Source organism: Trachypithecus francoisi, unplaced genomic scaffold, assembly GCF_009764315.1.
Source record: "Trachypithecus francoisi isolate TF-2019V2 unplaced genomic scaffold, Tfra_2.0 Lachesis_group11, whole genome shotgun sequence".
NCBI classification, from domain to species: domain Eukaryota; kingdom Metazoa; phylum Chordata; class Mammalia; order Primates; family Cercopithecidae; genus Trachypithecus; species Trachypithecus francoisi.
In genome coordinates, this window is record NW_022681456.1 from 23884643 (window position 1) to 23900617 (window position 15975).

Below are 15975 nucleotides of genomic sequence, written 5' to 3' on the forward strand. Positions count from 1 at the left end.
AAAACTTTTATGCTTCAAAGGACACCATCACAAAAATGAAAAGACAACTCATAGAATTGGAGAAAATATTTGCAAATTGTATATCTGATCAGATCTAGTATCTAGGATATATAAAAAATTCTTACAACTCAATAATGAAAAACAACCTAATCTCAAACATGGGCAAAAGATCTGCGTAGACCTTTCTCCAAGGAAGATAAACAGCCAATAAGCACATGAAAAGATGTTTAATATCATAGGTCATTAGAGAAATGCAAATCAAAAGCACAGTGAAATACCACTTCACACCCACTAATATGGTTAGAACATCACATACAGGCTGGGCGCGGTGGCTCACACCTGTAATCCTAGCGCTTTGGGAGGCCAAGGCGGCTGGATCATGAGGTCAGGGGATGGAGACCATCCTGGCTAACACAGTGAAGCCCCGTCTCTACTAAAAACACAAAAAATTAGCCGGGCGTGGTGCTGGTGCCTGTAGTCCCAGTTACTTGGGAGGCTGAGGCAGGAGAACGGCATGAACCCAGGAGGCGGAGCTTGCAGTGAGCAGAGATCATGCCACTGCACTCCAGCTCAGGCAACAGAGCAGAACATCACATATGGAACATAACAGATATATAGAATGATATAACACAAGCATGGGTGAGGCTGTGGAGACATTGGAAGCCCTCATATGCTGCTGGTGGAAATGTAAAATGGTGCAGCTGCTTCGGAAAATGACCTGGCAGTTCCACAAAAGGTTAAGCATACAGTTAACATACATATTTTTTATTTTGAGACGAAGTCTTGCTCTGTCACCCAGTCTGGAATGCAGAGGCACAATCTTGGCTCACTGCAACCTCTGCCTCCCAGGTTCAAGCCATTCTCCTGCCTCAGCCTCCCAAGTAGCTGGGACTACAGGTGTCCACCACCACACCCGGCTAATTTTTGTATTTTCAGTAGAGATAGGGCTTCACCAGGCTGGTCTCAAACTCCTGACCTCAGGTGATTCGCCCCCCACTTGGCCTCCCAAAGTGCTGGGATTACAGGCATGAGCCACTGCATCTGGCTGAGTTACCATATCTAATCTAATAATTCCATTCCTAGGTATATACATAAGAAAAATGAACACTTATGCCCATACTAAAACTCATACCGGCATATTCATGGTAGCCTTATTTATAATAGTTAGAAGGTATAAACAACCCAAGTGCCTACCATGAGGTATTGAGGAAAGCATGAACAAAATGTGGCATATCCACATTATGGGATATTATTTGACAATAAAAAGGAATGAAAGCATGGATGAACCCTGAAAAAAATTATGTAAGTGAAAGAAACCAGACACAAAAGGCCACACGTTGCATGATTCCAGTTATAAAAAAAGGTCAAAAAAAAAAAAAACGGTCAAATCTATAGAGAGGGACGGTGGATCAGCTGGTTGCCTTGAGCTGTAGGGGTGGGGTTAGAGGGAAACAGAGAGTGCCTGCTAATGGCTACAGGATTTCTTTTGGGGGTGATAAAATGTTCTAAAATGAATGGTGGTGGCCAGGCGTGGTGGCTCATACCTGTAATCCCAGCACTTTGGGAGGCTAAGGTGGGTAGATCACTTGAGGTCAGGAGTTCCAGACTAGCCTGGCCAACATGGCAAAAACAAACAAACAAAAAAATTAGCTGGGCATGGTGGTGGGCGCCTGTAACCCCAGTTACTTGGAAGGCTGAGGCAGGAGAATGGCTTGAACCTGGGAGGTGTAGGTGGCAGTGGGCCGAGACTGCGCCACTGCACTCCAGCCTGGGCAACAGAGTGAGACTCTCTCTCAAAATAAAAATAAAAATAAAATAAAACAAAATGAATGGTGGTAATGTTTTCACAACTCTGAATATATTAATACTAAAATCTACTGAACTGTACATTTTAAAATGGGGTAAATGGATGGTATGTGAATTGCATCTCAATAAAGTGGTTATTTACAAAAATAATAAATACAATTAGAAAGACTTTTTCGAGTGGCTTGAATGCAAGGTTAGGGAATGTTTGGGATGACCGTGCACCATTTCCTTCATGGACTCGGAGTTTATTGTAAGACACCAGTCTGGGCACACACATGGCTGTCACCTGTACCCCACGACCACTTACCCTTGGTGCAGTATGTGACCTCTCCTGCATAGTGGAGGAGGCGGAACTCCATCCAGCCAATCCTCTTTCGGCCCTTTGGACCAGCCAGCTTACGGCTACGAGACAGAAACAGACATGAGTTGAACTTTTTTTTTTTTTTTTTTGAGATGGAGTCTTGCTCTGTTGCCCAAGCTGGAGTAGAGTGGTACGATCTTGGCTCACTGCAACCTCCACCCCCTGGGATTAAGCGATTCTCCTGCCTCAGCCTCTGGAGAAGCTGGGATTACAGGCACGTGCCACCACACTCGGCTAACTTTTGCATTTTTAGTAGAGATGGGGTTTCACCATGTTGGTCAGGCTGGTCTTGAACTCCTGACCTTGTGATCCACCTGCCTCAGCCTACCAAAGTGCTGGGATTACAAGTGTGAGCCACCGCACCTGGCCTATGAGGTGAACTTTCTACTTCACTGAGACAAAATGGCACCAATATCTGAAGCAAAGAGTGAGAGAGAGATGCCTTCAACCAGTTAGGTCCACATTGAAAGCCACCACACAGGGAGGCTCCCAGGAAGTCTTGTTACTTATTTTCTGGCTATAGACCAAGATTTCTTTAAAATTAGATCCTTTGGCCAGGCGTAGTAGCTCACACCTGTAATCCTAGCACTTTGGGAGGCTGAGGCAGGAGGATCGTTTAAGGCCAGGAGTTTGAGATTAGTCTGGGGCAACACAGCAAGACCCTGTCTTTAAAATATATATATAAAAAATTGGCTGGGAGTGGTGGCATGCGCCTTGTAGTCCCAGCTACTCGGGAGGCTGAGGTGGGAGGATTGCTTGAGCCCAGGAATTTGAGGCTGCAGTGAACTATAATTACACCACTAGACTCCAGCCTGTGCAACAGAGTGAGACCTTGTCTCAAAAAATAAAAAAACAAAATTAGATCCTTTCTTCCCATAAATGCTGAGAAATAAAAGTACAGAACTGAGCCACAGAAACACATGTATTTGTACAATGAATTCACTTCTGTTTTTCTAGGTGATGTAACTAAGAACAATTTTATGTCTTACATTTTTATGATGTTGAAAGACTGAAATGCTCATAAAATATCAGTTTTCAGTTTCTACAGATTCTTGATTTTTTTTTTTTTTTTTGAGATGGAGTCTCGCTCTGTCTCGCAGGCGGGAGTGCAGTGGTGTGATCTTGGCTCACTGCAACCTCTGCCTCCTGAGTTCAAACGATTCTCCTGCCTCTGCCTCCCGAGTAGCTGGGATTACAGGTGTGAGCCACCATGCCTGGCTAATTTTTTGTATTTTTAGTGGAGATCGTTTTTCACCATGTTGGGCAGGCTGGTCTTGAACTCCTGACGTCAGACGATCCACCTGCCTCAGCCTCCTAAAGTGCCGGGATTATAGGCATGAGCCACCGTGCCTGGCCAGATTCTTGATTTTTTTTTTTTTTTTTTTGAGGCGGAGTCTCGCTCTGTCGCCCGGACTGGAGTGCAGTGGCCATATCTCAGCTCACTGCAAGCTCCGCCTCCTGGGTTTCCGCCATTCTCCTGCCTCAGCCTCCCAAGCAGCTGGGACTACAGGCGCCCGCCACCTCGCCCGGCTAGTTTTTGTATTTTTAGTAGAGACGGGGTTTCACCATATTAGCCAGGATGGTCTCGATCTCCTGACCTCGTGATTCGCCCGTCTCGGCCTCCCAAAGTGCTGGGATTACAGGCTTGAGCCACCGCGCCCGGCCGATTCTTGATTTTTTAAAATGACTTTTACTTGAAATTGTCACATAAATTGACAGCACACATATATTCTAAGCGTACAGCTCAATGAATATTTGAAAACAATATGCCTGGCCGGGCGCGGTGGCTCAAGCCTGTAATCCCAGCACTTTGGGAGGCCAAGACGGGCGGATCACGAGGTCAAGAGATCGAGACCATCCTGGCTAACATGGTGAAACCCCGTCTCTACTAAAAAATACAAAAAAAACCTAGCCGGGCAAGGTGGCGGACACCTGTAGTCCCAGCTACTCGGGAGTCTGAGGCAGGAGAATGGCGTAAACCCAGGAGGCGGAGCTTGCAGTGAGCTGAGATCCGGCCACTGCACTCCAGCCTGGGCGACAGAGCGAGACTCCGTCTCAAAAAAAAAAAAAAAAAAAAAAAAAAAGAAAACAATATGCCTGTGTAACCAGCACCCAGATTAAGAAGCAGAGCAGTCCTTGAGAACCCCCACATTGAGCCCTTTCCAGTTGCAACCAGACATGTAACAGCATAAGTGAATTTTTACCCAGTTGTATATGTTGCATTGCAATGGAATTATATAGTATGTAGTCTTTTTTTTTTTTTCCTTTGAGACAGAGTCTCGCTTTGTTGCCCAGGCTGGAGTGCAATGGCGCAATCTCGGCTCACTGCAACCTCCGCCTCCCAGATTCAAGCGATTCTCCTGCCTCAGCCTCCCAAGTAGCTGGAACTACAGGTGTGTGTCACCATGCCCGACTAAGTTTTGTATTTTTAGTAGAGACGGGGTTTCACCATGTTGGTCAGGCTGGTCTCGAACTCTTGACCTCAGGTGATCCGCCTGCCTCAGCCTCCCAAAGTACTGGGATTATAGGCATGAACCAGAGCGCCTGGCCATAATATGTGCTCTTTTGTGTCTGACTTCTATCACATTTGTGTAACTTACTTACATCATTGCATGCAGTTACAGATTATTCATTGCACAGTGATATATTATTCCATTTGTGAATGCACCCCAATTTATTTTTCCATTCTTGATTCACTATATAATTTCATGTGCTTATCCTTTGCAATTTCATTTACTTATCCTTTCAGCATCCTACAACAGGTCTGAGAAAGCCATCACCATTTACTAAGTCTTTACCACGGCCAGAAATTGCATCATTTACAAAACTGGATGGTAAGTATATTAATAACCCCATCTTGTAGCAGGGGAAACACAAATGCAGGAGCATTCATTTGGTCTTGGGGCCAGGTACGGTAGCTCACTTCTGTAATCCCAGCACTTTGGGAGACCGAGGTGGGCAGGTCACTTGAGGTCAGGAGTTCAAGACCAGCCTGGCTAACATGGTGAAACCTCATCTCTACTAGCACACGTCTGTAGTCCTAGCTAATTGCAAGGCTGAGGCAGAAGAATCACGTGAACCCGGGAGGTGCAGGTTGCAGTGAGCCGAGATCGCCCTACTACACTCAGTCTGGGCAACAGAGCAAGACTCTGTCTCTACTACTACTACTAATAATAATGACAATAATAATAACGACAATAAAAAATTAGCTGGGCGTGGTGGCAGGTGCTTGTAATCCCAGCTACTCGGGAGGCTGAGGCAGGAGAATCGCTTGAACCCGGGATGTGGAGGTTGTAGTGAGCAGAGATTGCACCACTGCACTTCAGCCTGGGTGACAGAGTGAGACTCCATCTCAAACAAAACAAAACAAAACCAAAAAGCAAAAAAGAAACAAACAAACCAGGTCTTAATGACTCCAGCATATGCTCTTAAATTGTCTCCTCCTTACCTCAAAGACTAAGTTAAATGTCTAGTTGATCTTGTGGGATGTGGTACTCTGTATTTGATCTGCATGGTGGTTACACAGGCACATACAAACACAAAAATTTATCGGGTTGTACATTTCAGATCTACTCATATCACAGTATTTTATACTTGAATTTTTGAAAAGATTTCATGTACATAGACATGTCCAAAATATAATGATCACTGATAAAGTAAGATACAAAATCTTTTTTTAAAAATCGTACTTGTGGCCAGGAGCGGTGGCTCAAGCCTGTAATCCCAGCACTTTGGGAGGCCGAGACGGGTGGACCATGAGGTCAGGAGATCAAGACCACCCTGGCTAACATGGTGAAACCCCGTCTCTACTAAAAACTACAAAAAAAACTAGCCGGGCGTGGTGGCGGGCGCCTGTAGTCCCAGCTACTCGGGAGGCTGAGGCAGAAGAATGGCGTAAACCCAGAAGGCGGAGCTTGCAGTGAGCTGAGACCCAGCCACTGCAGTCCAACCTGGGCGACAGAGCGAGATTTCGTCTCAAAACAAAAAAAAAATCATACTTGTGTCTGAGTGCGATGGCTCGCAGCAGTAATCCTGGCACTTTGAGAGGCCAAGATAGGTGGATCGCTTGGAGCCAGGAGTTCCCGACCAGCCTGGGGAACAGGGTGAAACCCTGTCTCTACAAAAAACATAAAAATTAGCCAGGCATGGAGGTGTATGTTTGTCACCCCAGCTTCTTGGGAGGCTGAGGTTGGAGGATCACTTGAGCCTGGGAGGTTGAGGCTGCAGTGAGTTGTGATGCCACTGCACTCCAGCCTAGGTGACAAACTAAGACCATGTCTCAAAAAAAAAAAAAAAAATACTTGTAATTCACTTAATTTCTACTAACAAAGGGCTGGCACATCTATGAGTGGTATATCATAAAGATATTTTTATGTATGAAGTAGTTGTTCTCTTGAAGAACATTATCCAAATACTAAAAAAATGGAGATACAATGATCTTCCCCCATGCAAAATCTGGTCAAATAAAGTATGTACGTTTCGAAGTGTGCATGTGTGCCCACTTTCTCTTCCAATTTCTCCAGGAAACTCAAGTCTGTAGCAGGACCAGGCCGAATGCATTCTTCATCCTTCAAAAGAAAAAGAGAAGCCTCAATCCACAGCACGACACTCCGTCAATGCCAAGTTTAAATGCGTTCACCAGCTGGAGCAGAAAGTACTGTACTAAAAGACTGTCATTTCATATAAGTGCAGGTGAACATTCTGGGGGAAGAAAGGGGCTTATCCATGTGTTTGGCTTCTAAGATTTGAGAAGGGGACCATGGAACCAGAGGGCCTGAATATCCTGTGAAAAGGCAACTCTCCCACCATCTGACTCAAAGTCTTCCCAAGGATACTCCACAGCTACTGTGGCCAAGCTTCATGCCAACCTCATCTTCTCTAAACCAGTCATCGCTGACCACTATTACCATGTGTACAGACTCTTGTTGTAGAATAAAAGCTCTCAGGGAAAGAAAGGTATAAAACCAGTTGAGTCAAAGCTTTCGTATTTCTTAAGTTCATCTTTCTATTTCCTATTTTTAATCCTCAAGAATGATACCATTTAGTTGGTATCTTAAAAAGTACAGGTGTGGTCGAGTGAAGTGGTTCATGTCTATAATCCTGGCATTTTGACAGGCCAAGGTGGGAGGATGACTTGAGCCCAGGAGTTTGAGACCAGCCTAGGTCACATGGTGAAACCCTTTCTCTATACAAAATTTAAAATTTAGCCAGGTGTGGTGGTATACCTCTGCAGTTCCAGCTACTCAGGAGGCTGATGTGGGAGGATTGCTTGAGCCCAGGAGTTAGAGACCACCCTGGCTCAACCTTTTTTTTTTTTTTTTTTTTTGAGATGGAGTCTCGCTCTGTCGCCCAGGCTGGAGTACAGTGGTGTGATCTCGGCTCACTGCAACCTCTGCCTCCCGGGTTCAAGCAATTCTCCTGTTTCAGCCTCCCAAGTAGCTGAGACTACAGGTGCATGTCACCATGCCCAGCTAATTTTTGTATTTTTAGTAGAGATGGGGTTTCACCATATTGGTCAGGCTGCTCTCTAACTCCTGACCTCAGGTGATCCACCTGCCTCGGCCTCCCAAAGTGTTAGGATTACAGGCATGAGCCACCGCACCCGGCCCGGCTCAACCCTTTTTAAGCCTGGGAAAAAGTTCTTCCAAGAGTTGTAAATGCCGGGTGAATAGGCTCTAATGCAACATTAATTTTTCTCACCAGAATGGATATGATTCCTTTATGTCTCTCTTCTACCAAATCACAGATGATCTTGTTGTTGAAATATTTAATTGGCTCCCACTAAAATGACAAAGAGGAATTAATTCTTCAAGAAATATTTAGATGAGCATAAAAGTTGGTTTTAAATTGGTTTTCTAAGACATCTTTTTTCAAAATCTAGTTTTTATATTTATATTCAACCTTAAACAAATTATATTTTCTGAATATCAAAATAATTTCTCAGGAAATAAACAGAGAAGGGCTAAAAATTAATCCTCAGTACTAATTAGGAAAATCTCCAATGAAATAATATTTCAATTAAATGTCTTCAGTGGTTGGGCACAGTGGCTGACACCTGTAGTCCCAGTACTTTGGGAGGTCAAGGCAGGAAGATCACTTGAGTCCAGGAGTTCAAGACCAGCCTGGGCAACATAGAGAGACCCTGTTTCTACAAAAAGTAAAACAATTAGCCAGGCATGGTGGCATGTGCCTGTGGTCCCAGCTACTTAGGAGGCTGAGGCAGGAGGATCACTTGACCCCAGGAGGTGGAGGTTGCAACAAGCCATGATTCTGCCACTGTACTCCAGCCTGGGTGACAGAGTAAGACTTTGCTTAAAATAATAATAATAATAATAATAATAATTTAAAAAATCTTTAGCTAGATTAAGAAATCAGATGAGGAGAAAATATCAAAATGTTTACCTCTATGCCTTCCATTTCATATTCTGCCTGTTCTGCTTTTAGAGTCCTCTCGATTAACAGTTGCTGGAGTTTCTCATTGCAGTAATTTATACAGAACTGTTCAAAACTAGAGATACAAAAGATTTAAATAACTAAAGTTAAATGAAGAGAACCATTTTTTAAAAATTATATTCTTTTTAGGGATGCTTTTTAATAAAGAAAAAGCAAAGTCCTTATTAATAAAATAATTTACTAAATAAATCATAAAAGTCAAGCGAGAATATATTTGCATTTTTATGGTTAGTCGACATCTAGGATGTTCTGTAAATTAGAAACTATGTAAATCTAGAGATTTTCTGGGGACAGGAAAATCAATCTAGTAACATTAGCGAATGATTTAAATCTCAACTGAAACCTTAAAAAAGGGCAAAAGACAGGTAGGGAGGTAATGACAAAACGTACCCATTCTTGTCAAAGACTTCAAACCCGTAGATGTCCAGTAATCCAATTACGGTTTTCCTGGTGAAATCCTGGTCAAAATAACACACTCCACTCATTCTTAGGTCTTTTCCTTTGTGCTACTCAAAACTCTGTTGCTGCTCCCCCAAACTGGGACTTGGCGCTAAAGCTCATGTCTCCTCTTTCTCCAACAATACAGAACCTTTGGGTGGAAGTAATTTCCCCAGCCTGCTGCTCCTGCCTACTCAGATCCCACTGCGGCTTCCATAGCCATCACCTGTGGAGTGAGACCTTCCCCTTCTGATTCACTTCTTTGCTTCAGCTCTCCTCAGCCTCCCAAGCTAAGGAGGAGGAGGAGGAGGAGGGGAAAGAGGAAGAGGAGAAGAAGAAAAATAAGAAGAAGAAAAATAAGAAAAAGAAGAAGGAGAAAAGGACCTAGATACACAAGAAGATGCCTATCCAAGAAGGAGGACCAAGTACCCTCAGGCCATGGTGGGTATTCAAAGATAATGTATTTATTTCAGACTGGGTGTGGTGGCTCAGTCCTGCAATCCCAGCACTTTGGGAGGCTGAGGCAGGCGGATCACTTGTGGCCAGGAGTTTAAGATCAGCCTGGCCAACATGGCGAAATCCCATCTCTACTAAAAAATTACAAAAATTAGCCAGGCATGGTGGTGTGCACCTGTAATCCCAGCTACTCGGGAGGTTGAGGCACAAGAATCACTTGCACCCCAGAGGTGGAGGTTGCAGTGAGCCAAGATTGTGCCACTGCACTCCAGCCTGGATGACAAAGTGGGACTCTGTCTCAAAAAAAAAAAAAAAAAAAAGATAATGTATTTAGTTTTAAAGGGACACAATTAAATACTCTGTATGAGTGCCCTAAGTCGCTACCTCCAAAATCATCTTTTGCGTCCTACCTCCATGAATTTTGTCACATCCACATATCCCCTCCCCATCCATTTATCATTTCCTTAACTTCTAGTGTGGATTAAATCCCTTTTATATTTAATTCCACTTGAAAAGGAAATGTGACTGAAGTGTGAGTTTGAAGAGCTATATTTTTTCTTAAATATGTTAAAATATGCTTCTGTTGAAATTTTTAAAATGTCAGGTGAATATATTACTGTTGAAATTTAGAGATTTGTGGTGGTTCATGCCTGCAATCCGAGCACTTTGGAAGTCAGCAGTGGGAAGATGGCTTGAGCATGGGTGTTTGAAACCAGCCTGGACAACACACCAAAACCTCATCTCTACGAAAAAATTTTTAAAAATTATCTGGGCATGGTGGCATGCAACTGTAGTTCCAGCTATTTGGGAGGCTGAGGCAGGAGGATTGCTTGAGCCCAGGAGCTGGAGGTTGCAATTGCACCACTGCACTCCAGCCTGAGTGACAGAGCAAGATCTTGTCTCTAAAAATAAAAATAAAAAATAAAAAGTTTCTGTGTACACTTGAAGCTATCTGGCACACCACAGGCGCTATGCATAGCACACTTTGGGACACACTGTGTGAGTCATTCGGCATGCATTCATACTGTATGCGAGACACTGGAAATGTGACTAGGGAAAGACACCATCCCTGCCTATGAGGCGTCCACAGTTCATTCTCCCTCTCCAATTCTTTAAAGAAATGATGATGATTATAAAACATCACCATGTTAGCAAGAGCAAGGTACCCAAAATGCATTGACCAACCTTGTTAACTAAGGAGGAATTGATTTTGTTGACCAGCCAAGTAAACGTTCGTCCATAAACAGCCTTCGCCATTGCGTCTCTAGCGTAGACAGAGAGTTCTAGTGTCAATGGGCAGATCACCTGAAAAGAATGACAAGGTGCATCATTACAGGTGGAAAAAAGAAACCCCCAGAGTGTTCATAGAAGTCTTTTTTTTTTTTTGAGACGGAGTCTCGCCCTGTCGCCCAGGCTGGAGTGCAGTGGCACGATCTTGGCTCACTGCAAGCTCTGCCTCCAGGGTTTACGCCATTCTCCTGCCTCAGCCTCCCGGGTAGCTGGGACTACAGGCGCCCTCCACCTCGACCGGCTAATTTTTTGTATTTGTAGTAGACACTGGGTTTCACCGTGTTAGCCAGGATAGTCTTGATCTCCTGACCTCTTGATCTGCCCGCCTTAGCCTCCCAAAGTGCTGGGATTACAGGTCTTTTTTTCTTAACAACGACAACAACAAAAATAAATAAAGGGACAGGATCTCACTCTGCTGCCCAGCCTGGAATGCAGTAGTTGGGACTACAGATGTCCACCGCCATGTCCCGTTTTTTTTTTTTTTTTTTTTTGTAGAAATCAGGTCTAGCCATGTTGCCCAGGCTGGTCTCGAATTCCTGGGCTCAAGCAATCCTCCCACTGCAGCCTTCCAAACTGATTACAGGTATAAGCCACCACACACAGTCTTGAACTAGTGTTTAATGATGACTGGCAAAGCATACATGCTGGGAAGATGCTACTCTTGCCTTTGGTTCATATGATGTCTCTTTCTTGAGTGCCCATGTGTGCCCGGCACTGTGCTGGGCTGCCAAGATACAGCTGTAACCCAGACAAGCAGTCCTGACCTTCATGGGCTCACAGTTCATTTGGGGGTAGGGAGGGATGGAGAGACATTCAAAGAATCACACAGTCATGTTGAAAGTGCTACAAGGAGATACATATGGTGCTTTGAGGTAGAGGTGGGAGGATCAGAGAAGGCTCCTTGAGGAGGTGACCCCCAGGAAATGAAGGATGAAGAGGAGTTAACTAGATGAAGCATTGGGAACAGTGTTCCAGCAGAAGGAACAGCAGTTGCAAAGACTCCTGTGGAGAGAGGACATAGGGAGTATGAGGTGTGGCTTGCTAGCATTGGTGTGGTGGTGGTGATGGTGATGGGGGAGGATGAGGCAGGAGACCCTGCAGGAGCTGGACCACACAGGGCCTGGTGAGCTAGGATCAAAGGTTTGGCCTCCCGTGAGGCCACCACCCTGCTGCTATTGGAGGGAGGCAGCAGCAGCAGCAGGGAGGGCCGGCACATTTCCACCTAGAGCCATTTTTACCTCCTCAGTTTTGGCTTCAATTTTTCTGTGGGTGAGAGCTTCCAGAAGGACTGCTGGGTGGACTCCCAGAAGCTGCATAGAAAAGAAATCCAAAGTGCTATTCAGTGATGCAGTTTTACTTGCTTTTTATTATTTTTTTAGAGACAAGGTATGGCTCTGTTGCCAGGTGGGAATGTGGTGGCACAATCATAGCTCATTGTGACTTTTTTTGAGACAGGGTCTCACTCTGTCACCCAGGCTGGAGTGCAGTGGCATGATCTCTGCTCACTGCAACCTCTGCCTCCCAGGCTGAAGTGATCCTCCCACCTTAGCCTCCTGAGTAGCTGGGACTTCAGGTGTGTGCCACCATTCACAACTAATTTCTTTTCTTTTTAGAGATAGGGTCTCACTACGTTGCCCAGGCTGGAGTGCAGTGGGCATGATCGTGGCTCACTGCAGCCTTGAATTTCTGGCCTCAAGCGATCCTCCTGCCTTGGCTTCCCGAAGTGCTGGGATCACAGGCATGAGCCATTGTGCCCGGCCTACTCACTAACTTATAAAGAGTTCATGGAGTATCCAGGCCCAGGGTTATCTGCCCAGAATGATCACTGCGCTTTAGTACAAAACAGAACACAATAGCTCCCTCAACCAACTGGCTTTTACTCCCGCCCTCTCCTTCAAACCCCCACTCTTTAAACCTCCTAACCAGTATCAGCCAAAAGAGCATGGCACCAGACATTTGGGCCTAACTGTGGGCACCCAGCAGCCTTGTTTTCCTCTCCCACCCCTCCCCCTCCCTCTGTCCTCTCCGAAACAGGAACATCACCTTGGCTATCCACTTGATCTCGTGGGTGTCTGGGATAGTGGCACAGCCTTGGTCATCTTCTTCAAAACAAATGTTCCCCAGGTGTAAGACACTGGCAATAATTCCAAAGAGATTCTGGGAACATGGGAAGTGTTCAGAGACAGGAGATCAGGACAGAGAAAGAGAACGGTGGCTACCTAATTGATACATGTAGTGGAGACACCCAAAGGAAAAATGCCCCCGTCCCAATTCCACACCTGTGCTCACAGAACCAAGCCCTCCCCTTCCCCAGAAATCGTCCCTGTTATTCACTTTGGGTGCTAAGGGAAGAGTGAAACAGCCTTACTCAATGTCCAGCATGAAACACTTTATTTTCATATAACAACAACAAATACATAAATGAATTTTTCATAAAATAACCTACTTTTATAAAATATTTTATGACCGGGCATGGTGGCTCACGCCTGTAATCCCAGCACTTTGGGAGGCCGAGGCGGGCGGATCACAAGGTCAAGAGATCAAGACCATCTGGCCAACATGGGGAACCCTGTCTCTACTAAAAATAAAAAATTCGCTGGGTGTGGTGGCAAGTGCCTGTAGTCTCAGCTACTTGGGAGGCTGAGGCAGGAGAATTACTTGAACCTGGGAGGCAGAGGTTGCAATGAGCTGAGATAGTGCCTTTGCACTCCAGCCTGGCGACAGAGCAAGACTCCATCTCAAAAGAGGGAAAAAAAATTATACAATACTGTCTAAAATAAACCTCACTAATGAACCCATTTTTCAAATAACATTATCTATCTATCTATCCATCCATCTATCCTTTTTTTTTTTTGAGACAGAGTCTCCCTCTGTTACCCAGTCTGGAGTGCAGTGGCACAATCTCTGCTCACTGCAAGCTCCACCTCCCAGGTTCAGGCCGTTCTCCTGCCTCAGCCTCCCAAGTAGCTGGGACTACTTGCGCCCGCCACCACACTCAGCTAATTTTGTCTATTTTTAGTAGAGACAGGGTTTCATCGTGTTATCCATGATGGTCTTGATCTCCTGCTCTTGTGATCTGCCTGTCTCAGCCTCCTAAAGTGCTGGGATTACAGGCGTGAGCTACCACACCTGGTCCATCTATCCTTTTTTAGAGACAGGGTCTTGCTCTGTCACCCAGGCTGGAATGCAATGGTGCCATCATAGCTCACTACAGTCTCAACTTCCTAGGCTCAAGCAATCCTCCCACCTCAGCCTCCTAAGTGGCTGGGACTACAGGCATGCACCACCATGCCTGGCTAATTTAAAAAATTTTTTTGTAGAGGCAGGGTCTCACTATGTTCCCCAGGCTAGTCTCAAACTCCTAGCCTCAGGTTATTTCGCCACCTCAGCATCCCAAAGCATCAGGATTACAGGTGTGAGCCACTGCACCTGGCCTTCAATATAGAGGTTTTTAAATTACATCCTGGCCCTTGAAAGACTGATAGTTTAACAATCAAAATGAAAAAAAAAAAAAAGACAAAAAGATGTAAAAACGAAGTATTTATAAATTCTACCATTTGTTCCAGTTTGTGCCAAAATAGAAGCCTCAATGAATGAGAGTCTTTTTTTTTTTTTTTTTTTTTTGAGACGGAGTCTTGCTCTGCCACCCAGGCTGGAGTGCAGTGGCCGGCTCTCAGCTCACTGCAAGCTCCGCCTCCCGGGTTCACGCCATTCTCCTGTCTCAGCCTCCCGAGTAGCTGGGACTACAGGCGCCCGCCTCATTGCCCGGCTAGTTTTTTGTGGGGGGTGTCACCGTATTAGCCAGGATGGTCTCGATCTCCTGACCTCGTGATCCGCCCATCTCGGCCTCCCAAAGTGCTGGGATTACAGGCTTGAGCCACCGCGCCCGGCCGAGAGTCTTATAATTCTATGGCATCTAAATTGTTGAGACTGGACTTACTTTACGGGAGAAAAAAAACCGACTCCTCCTCCTTGCACACAATATTAGGAAAACTTAGGGTTGCCAGATGAAAGAACCCACAGTTAATATTTGAATTTCAAACTTACATTTTTTTTTTAGTATAAGTTTGTCCACATGATCATACTAAAAAATTCTTCACTGTTTATCTGAAATTCATATGTAACAAGGCATCCTGTGTTTTTGCTTTTGTTTTTGTGTTTTTGAGATGCAGTCTCACTCATGTCGCCCAGGCTGGAGTGCAGTGGCACGATCTCGGCTCACTGCAACCTCCACCTCCCGGATTCAAGCAATTTTCCTGCCTCAGACTCTAGAGTAGCTGGGATTACAGGCGCCTGCCACCATGCCCAGCTAATTTTTGTACTTTTTTAGTAGAGACAGGGTTTCACCATGTTGGACAGGCTGGTCTCAAACTCCTGACCTCAAATGATCCACCTGCCTTGGCCACCCAAAAATGCTGGAATTACAGGTGTGAGCCATCGCACCCAGCTGCATCCTGTATTTTTATTTGTTGAATCTGGCCACTGTATTATGCAAACACCAAGAAATCAGGAATGTTTCCTCAGTCCCAGAGGAAACTATCAGTTCTGCTGCAAAAGCACATACCTCGAGGTCAGCTTCAGTAAAATCAATGACAGAAAAGGCATTGGAAACAGTTTTCCAGTCATTCTTGTCATTAATGGATGACTCTTTGGCACAATGACCCTGTTGACAAAAAGTCTGAGTCACTTAATGTCATTTTTATCAGGGCAATTAGCATGTCTATTCCTCTCTGAAGATGCAAAAGCTAGTCCTATAATGGACTGAATTGCAAATAAAAAATAGGTTTTTCTCTAATGGTCTAGCATATAATGATCTGACAACTGTTGCTTTTTTTCCCAAATTTATTTGGAATTTTATTTAAAAATCTCTGTTCTGGGAAAACATTCCAAGTTACATATAAGTGGTATATCTTTTTGTACGTGCTTTTAAACATAGTTTTCTTATCATTTTTGCTAAATGAATTGAAGCTGTTTGTCTCAGGAAATAGATGCTGAAATATACAGAGATATTACAGTGCTTGAAATCAGAAACTCTTGACTCACTTAGAGATTGCCAGCAAAAATGTCACTGCGGGACTAGATGAAAGAAGGCTTTCCCACAAGGAAATAAAAGGCTGGCATTTAGAGGAACAGAGGTTTTGTGAAAATGATCACAAACAGAGATTTTCCCC

The 15975-nt window shown here is 44.7% G+C and overlaps 1 protein-coding gene across 3 annotated transcripts in view; it reads right to left on the minus strand.

Moving 5' to 3' along the window:
- Nucleotides 1–15975, minus strand: part of MYO1H (myosin IH) — a 103742-nt gene that overhangs the window by 30043 nt on the left and 57724 nt on the right. For all 3 annotated transcript variants that reach the window (XM_033220698.1, XM_033220699.1, XM_033220700.1), the window contains exons 7-15: nucleotides 15369–15467; nucleotides 12848–12961; nucleotides 12043–12114; nucleotides 10700–10819; nucleotides 9011–9078; nucleotides 8570–8675; nucleotides 7868–7948; nucleotides 6644–6735; nucleotides 2114–2208 (exon numbers count right to left, since the gene is read on the minus strand). In XM_033220698.1, the coding sequence (XP_033076589.1) occupies nucleotides 2114–2208; nucleotides 6644–6735; nucleotides 7868–7948; nucleotides 8570–8675; nucleotides 9011–9078; nucleotides 10700–10819; nucleotides 12043–12114; nucleotides 12848–12961; nucleotides 15369–15467 (847 nt within the window). The remainder of the gene's footprint in view (nucleotides 1–2113; nucleotides 2209–6643; nucleotides 6736–7867; nucleotides 7949–8569; nucleotides 8676–9010; nucleotides 9079–10699; nucleotides 10820–12042; nucleotides 12115–12847; nucleotides 12962–15368; nucleotides 15468–15975) is intronic.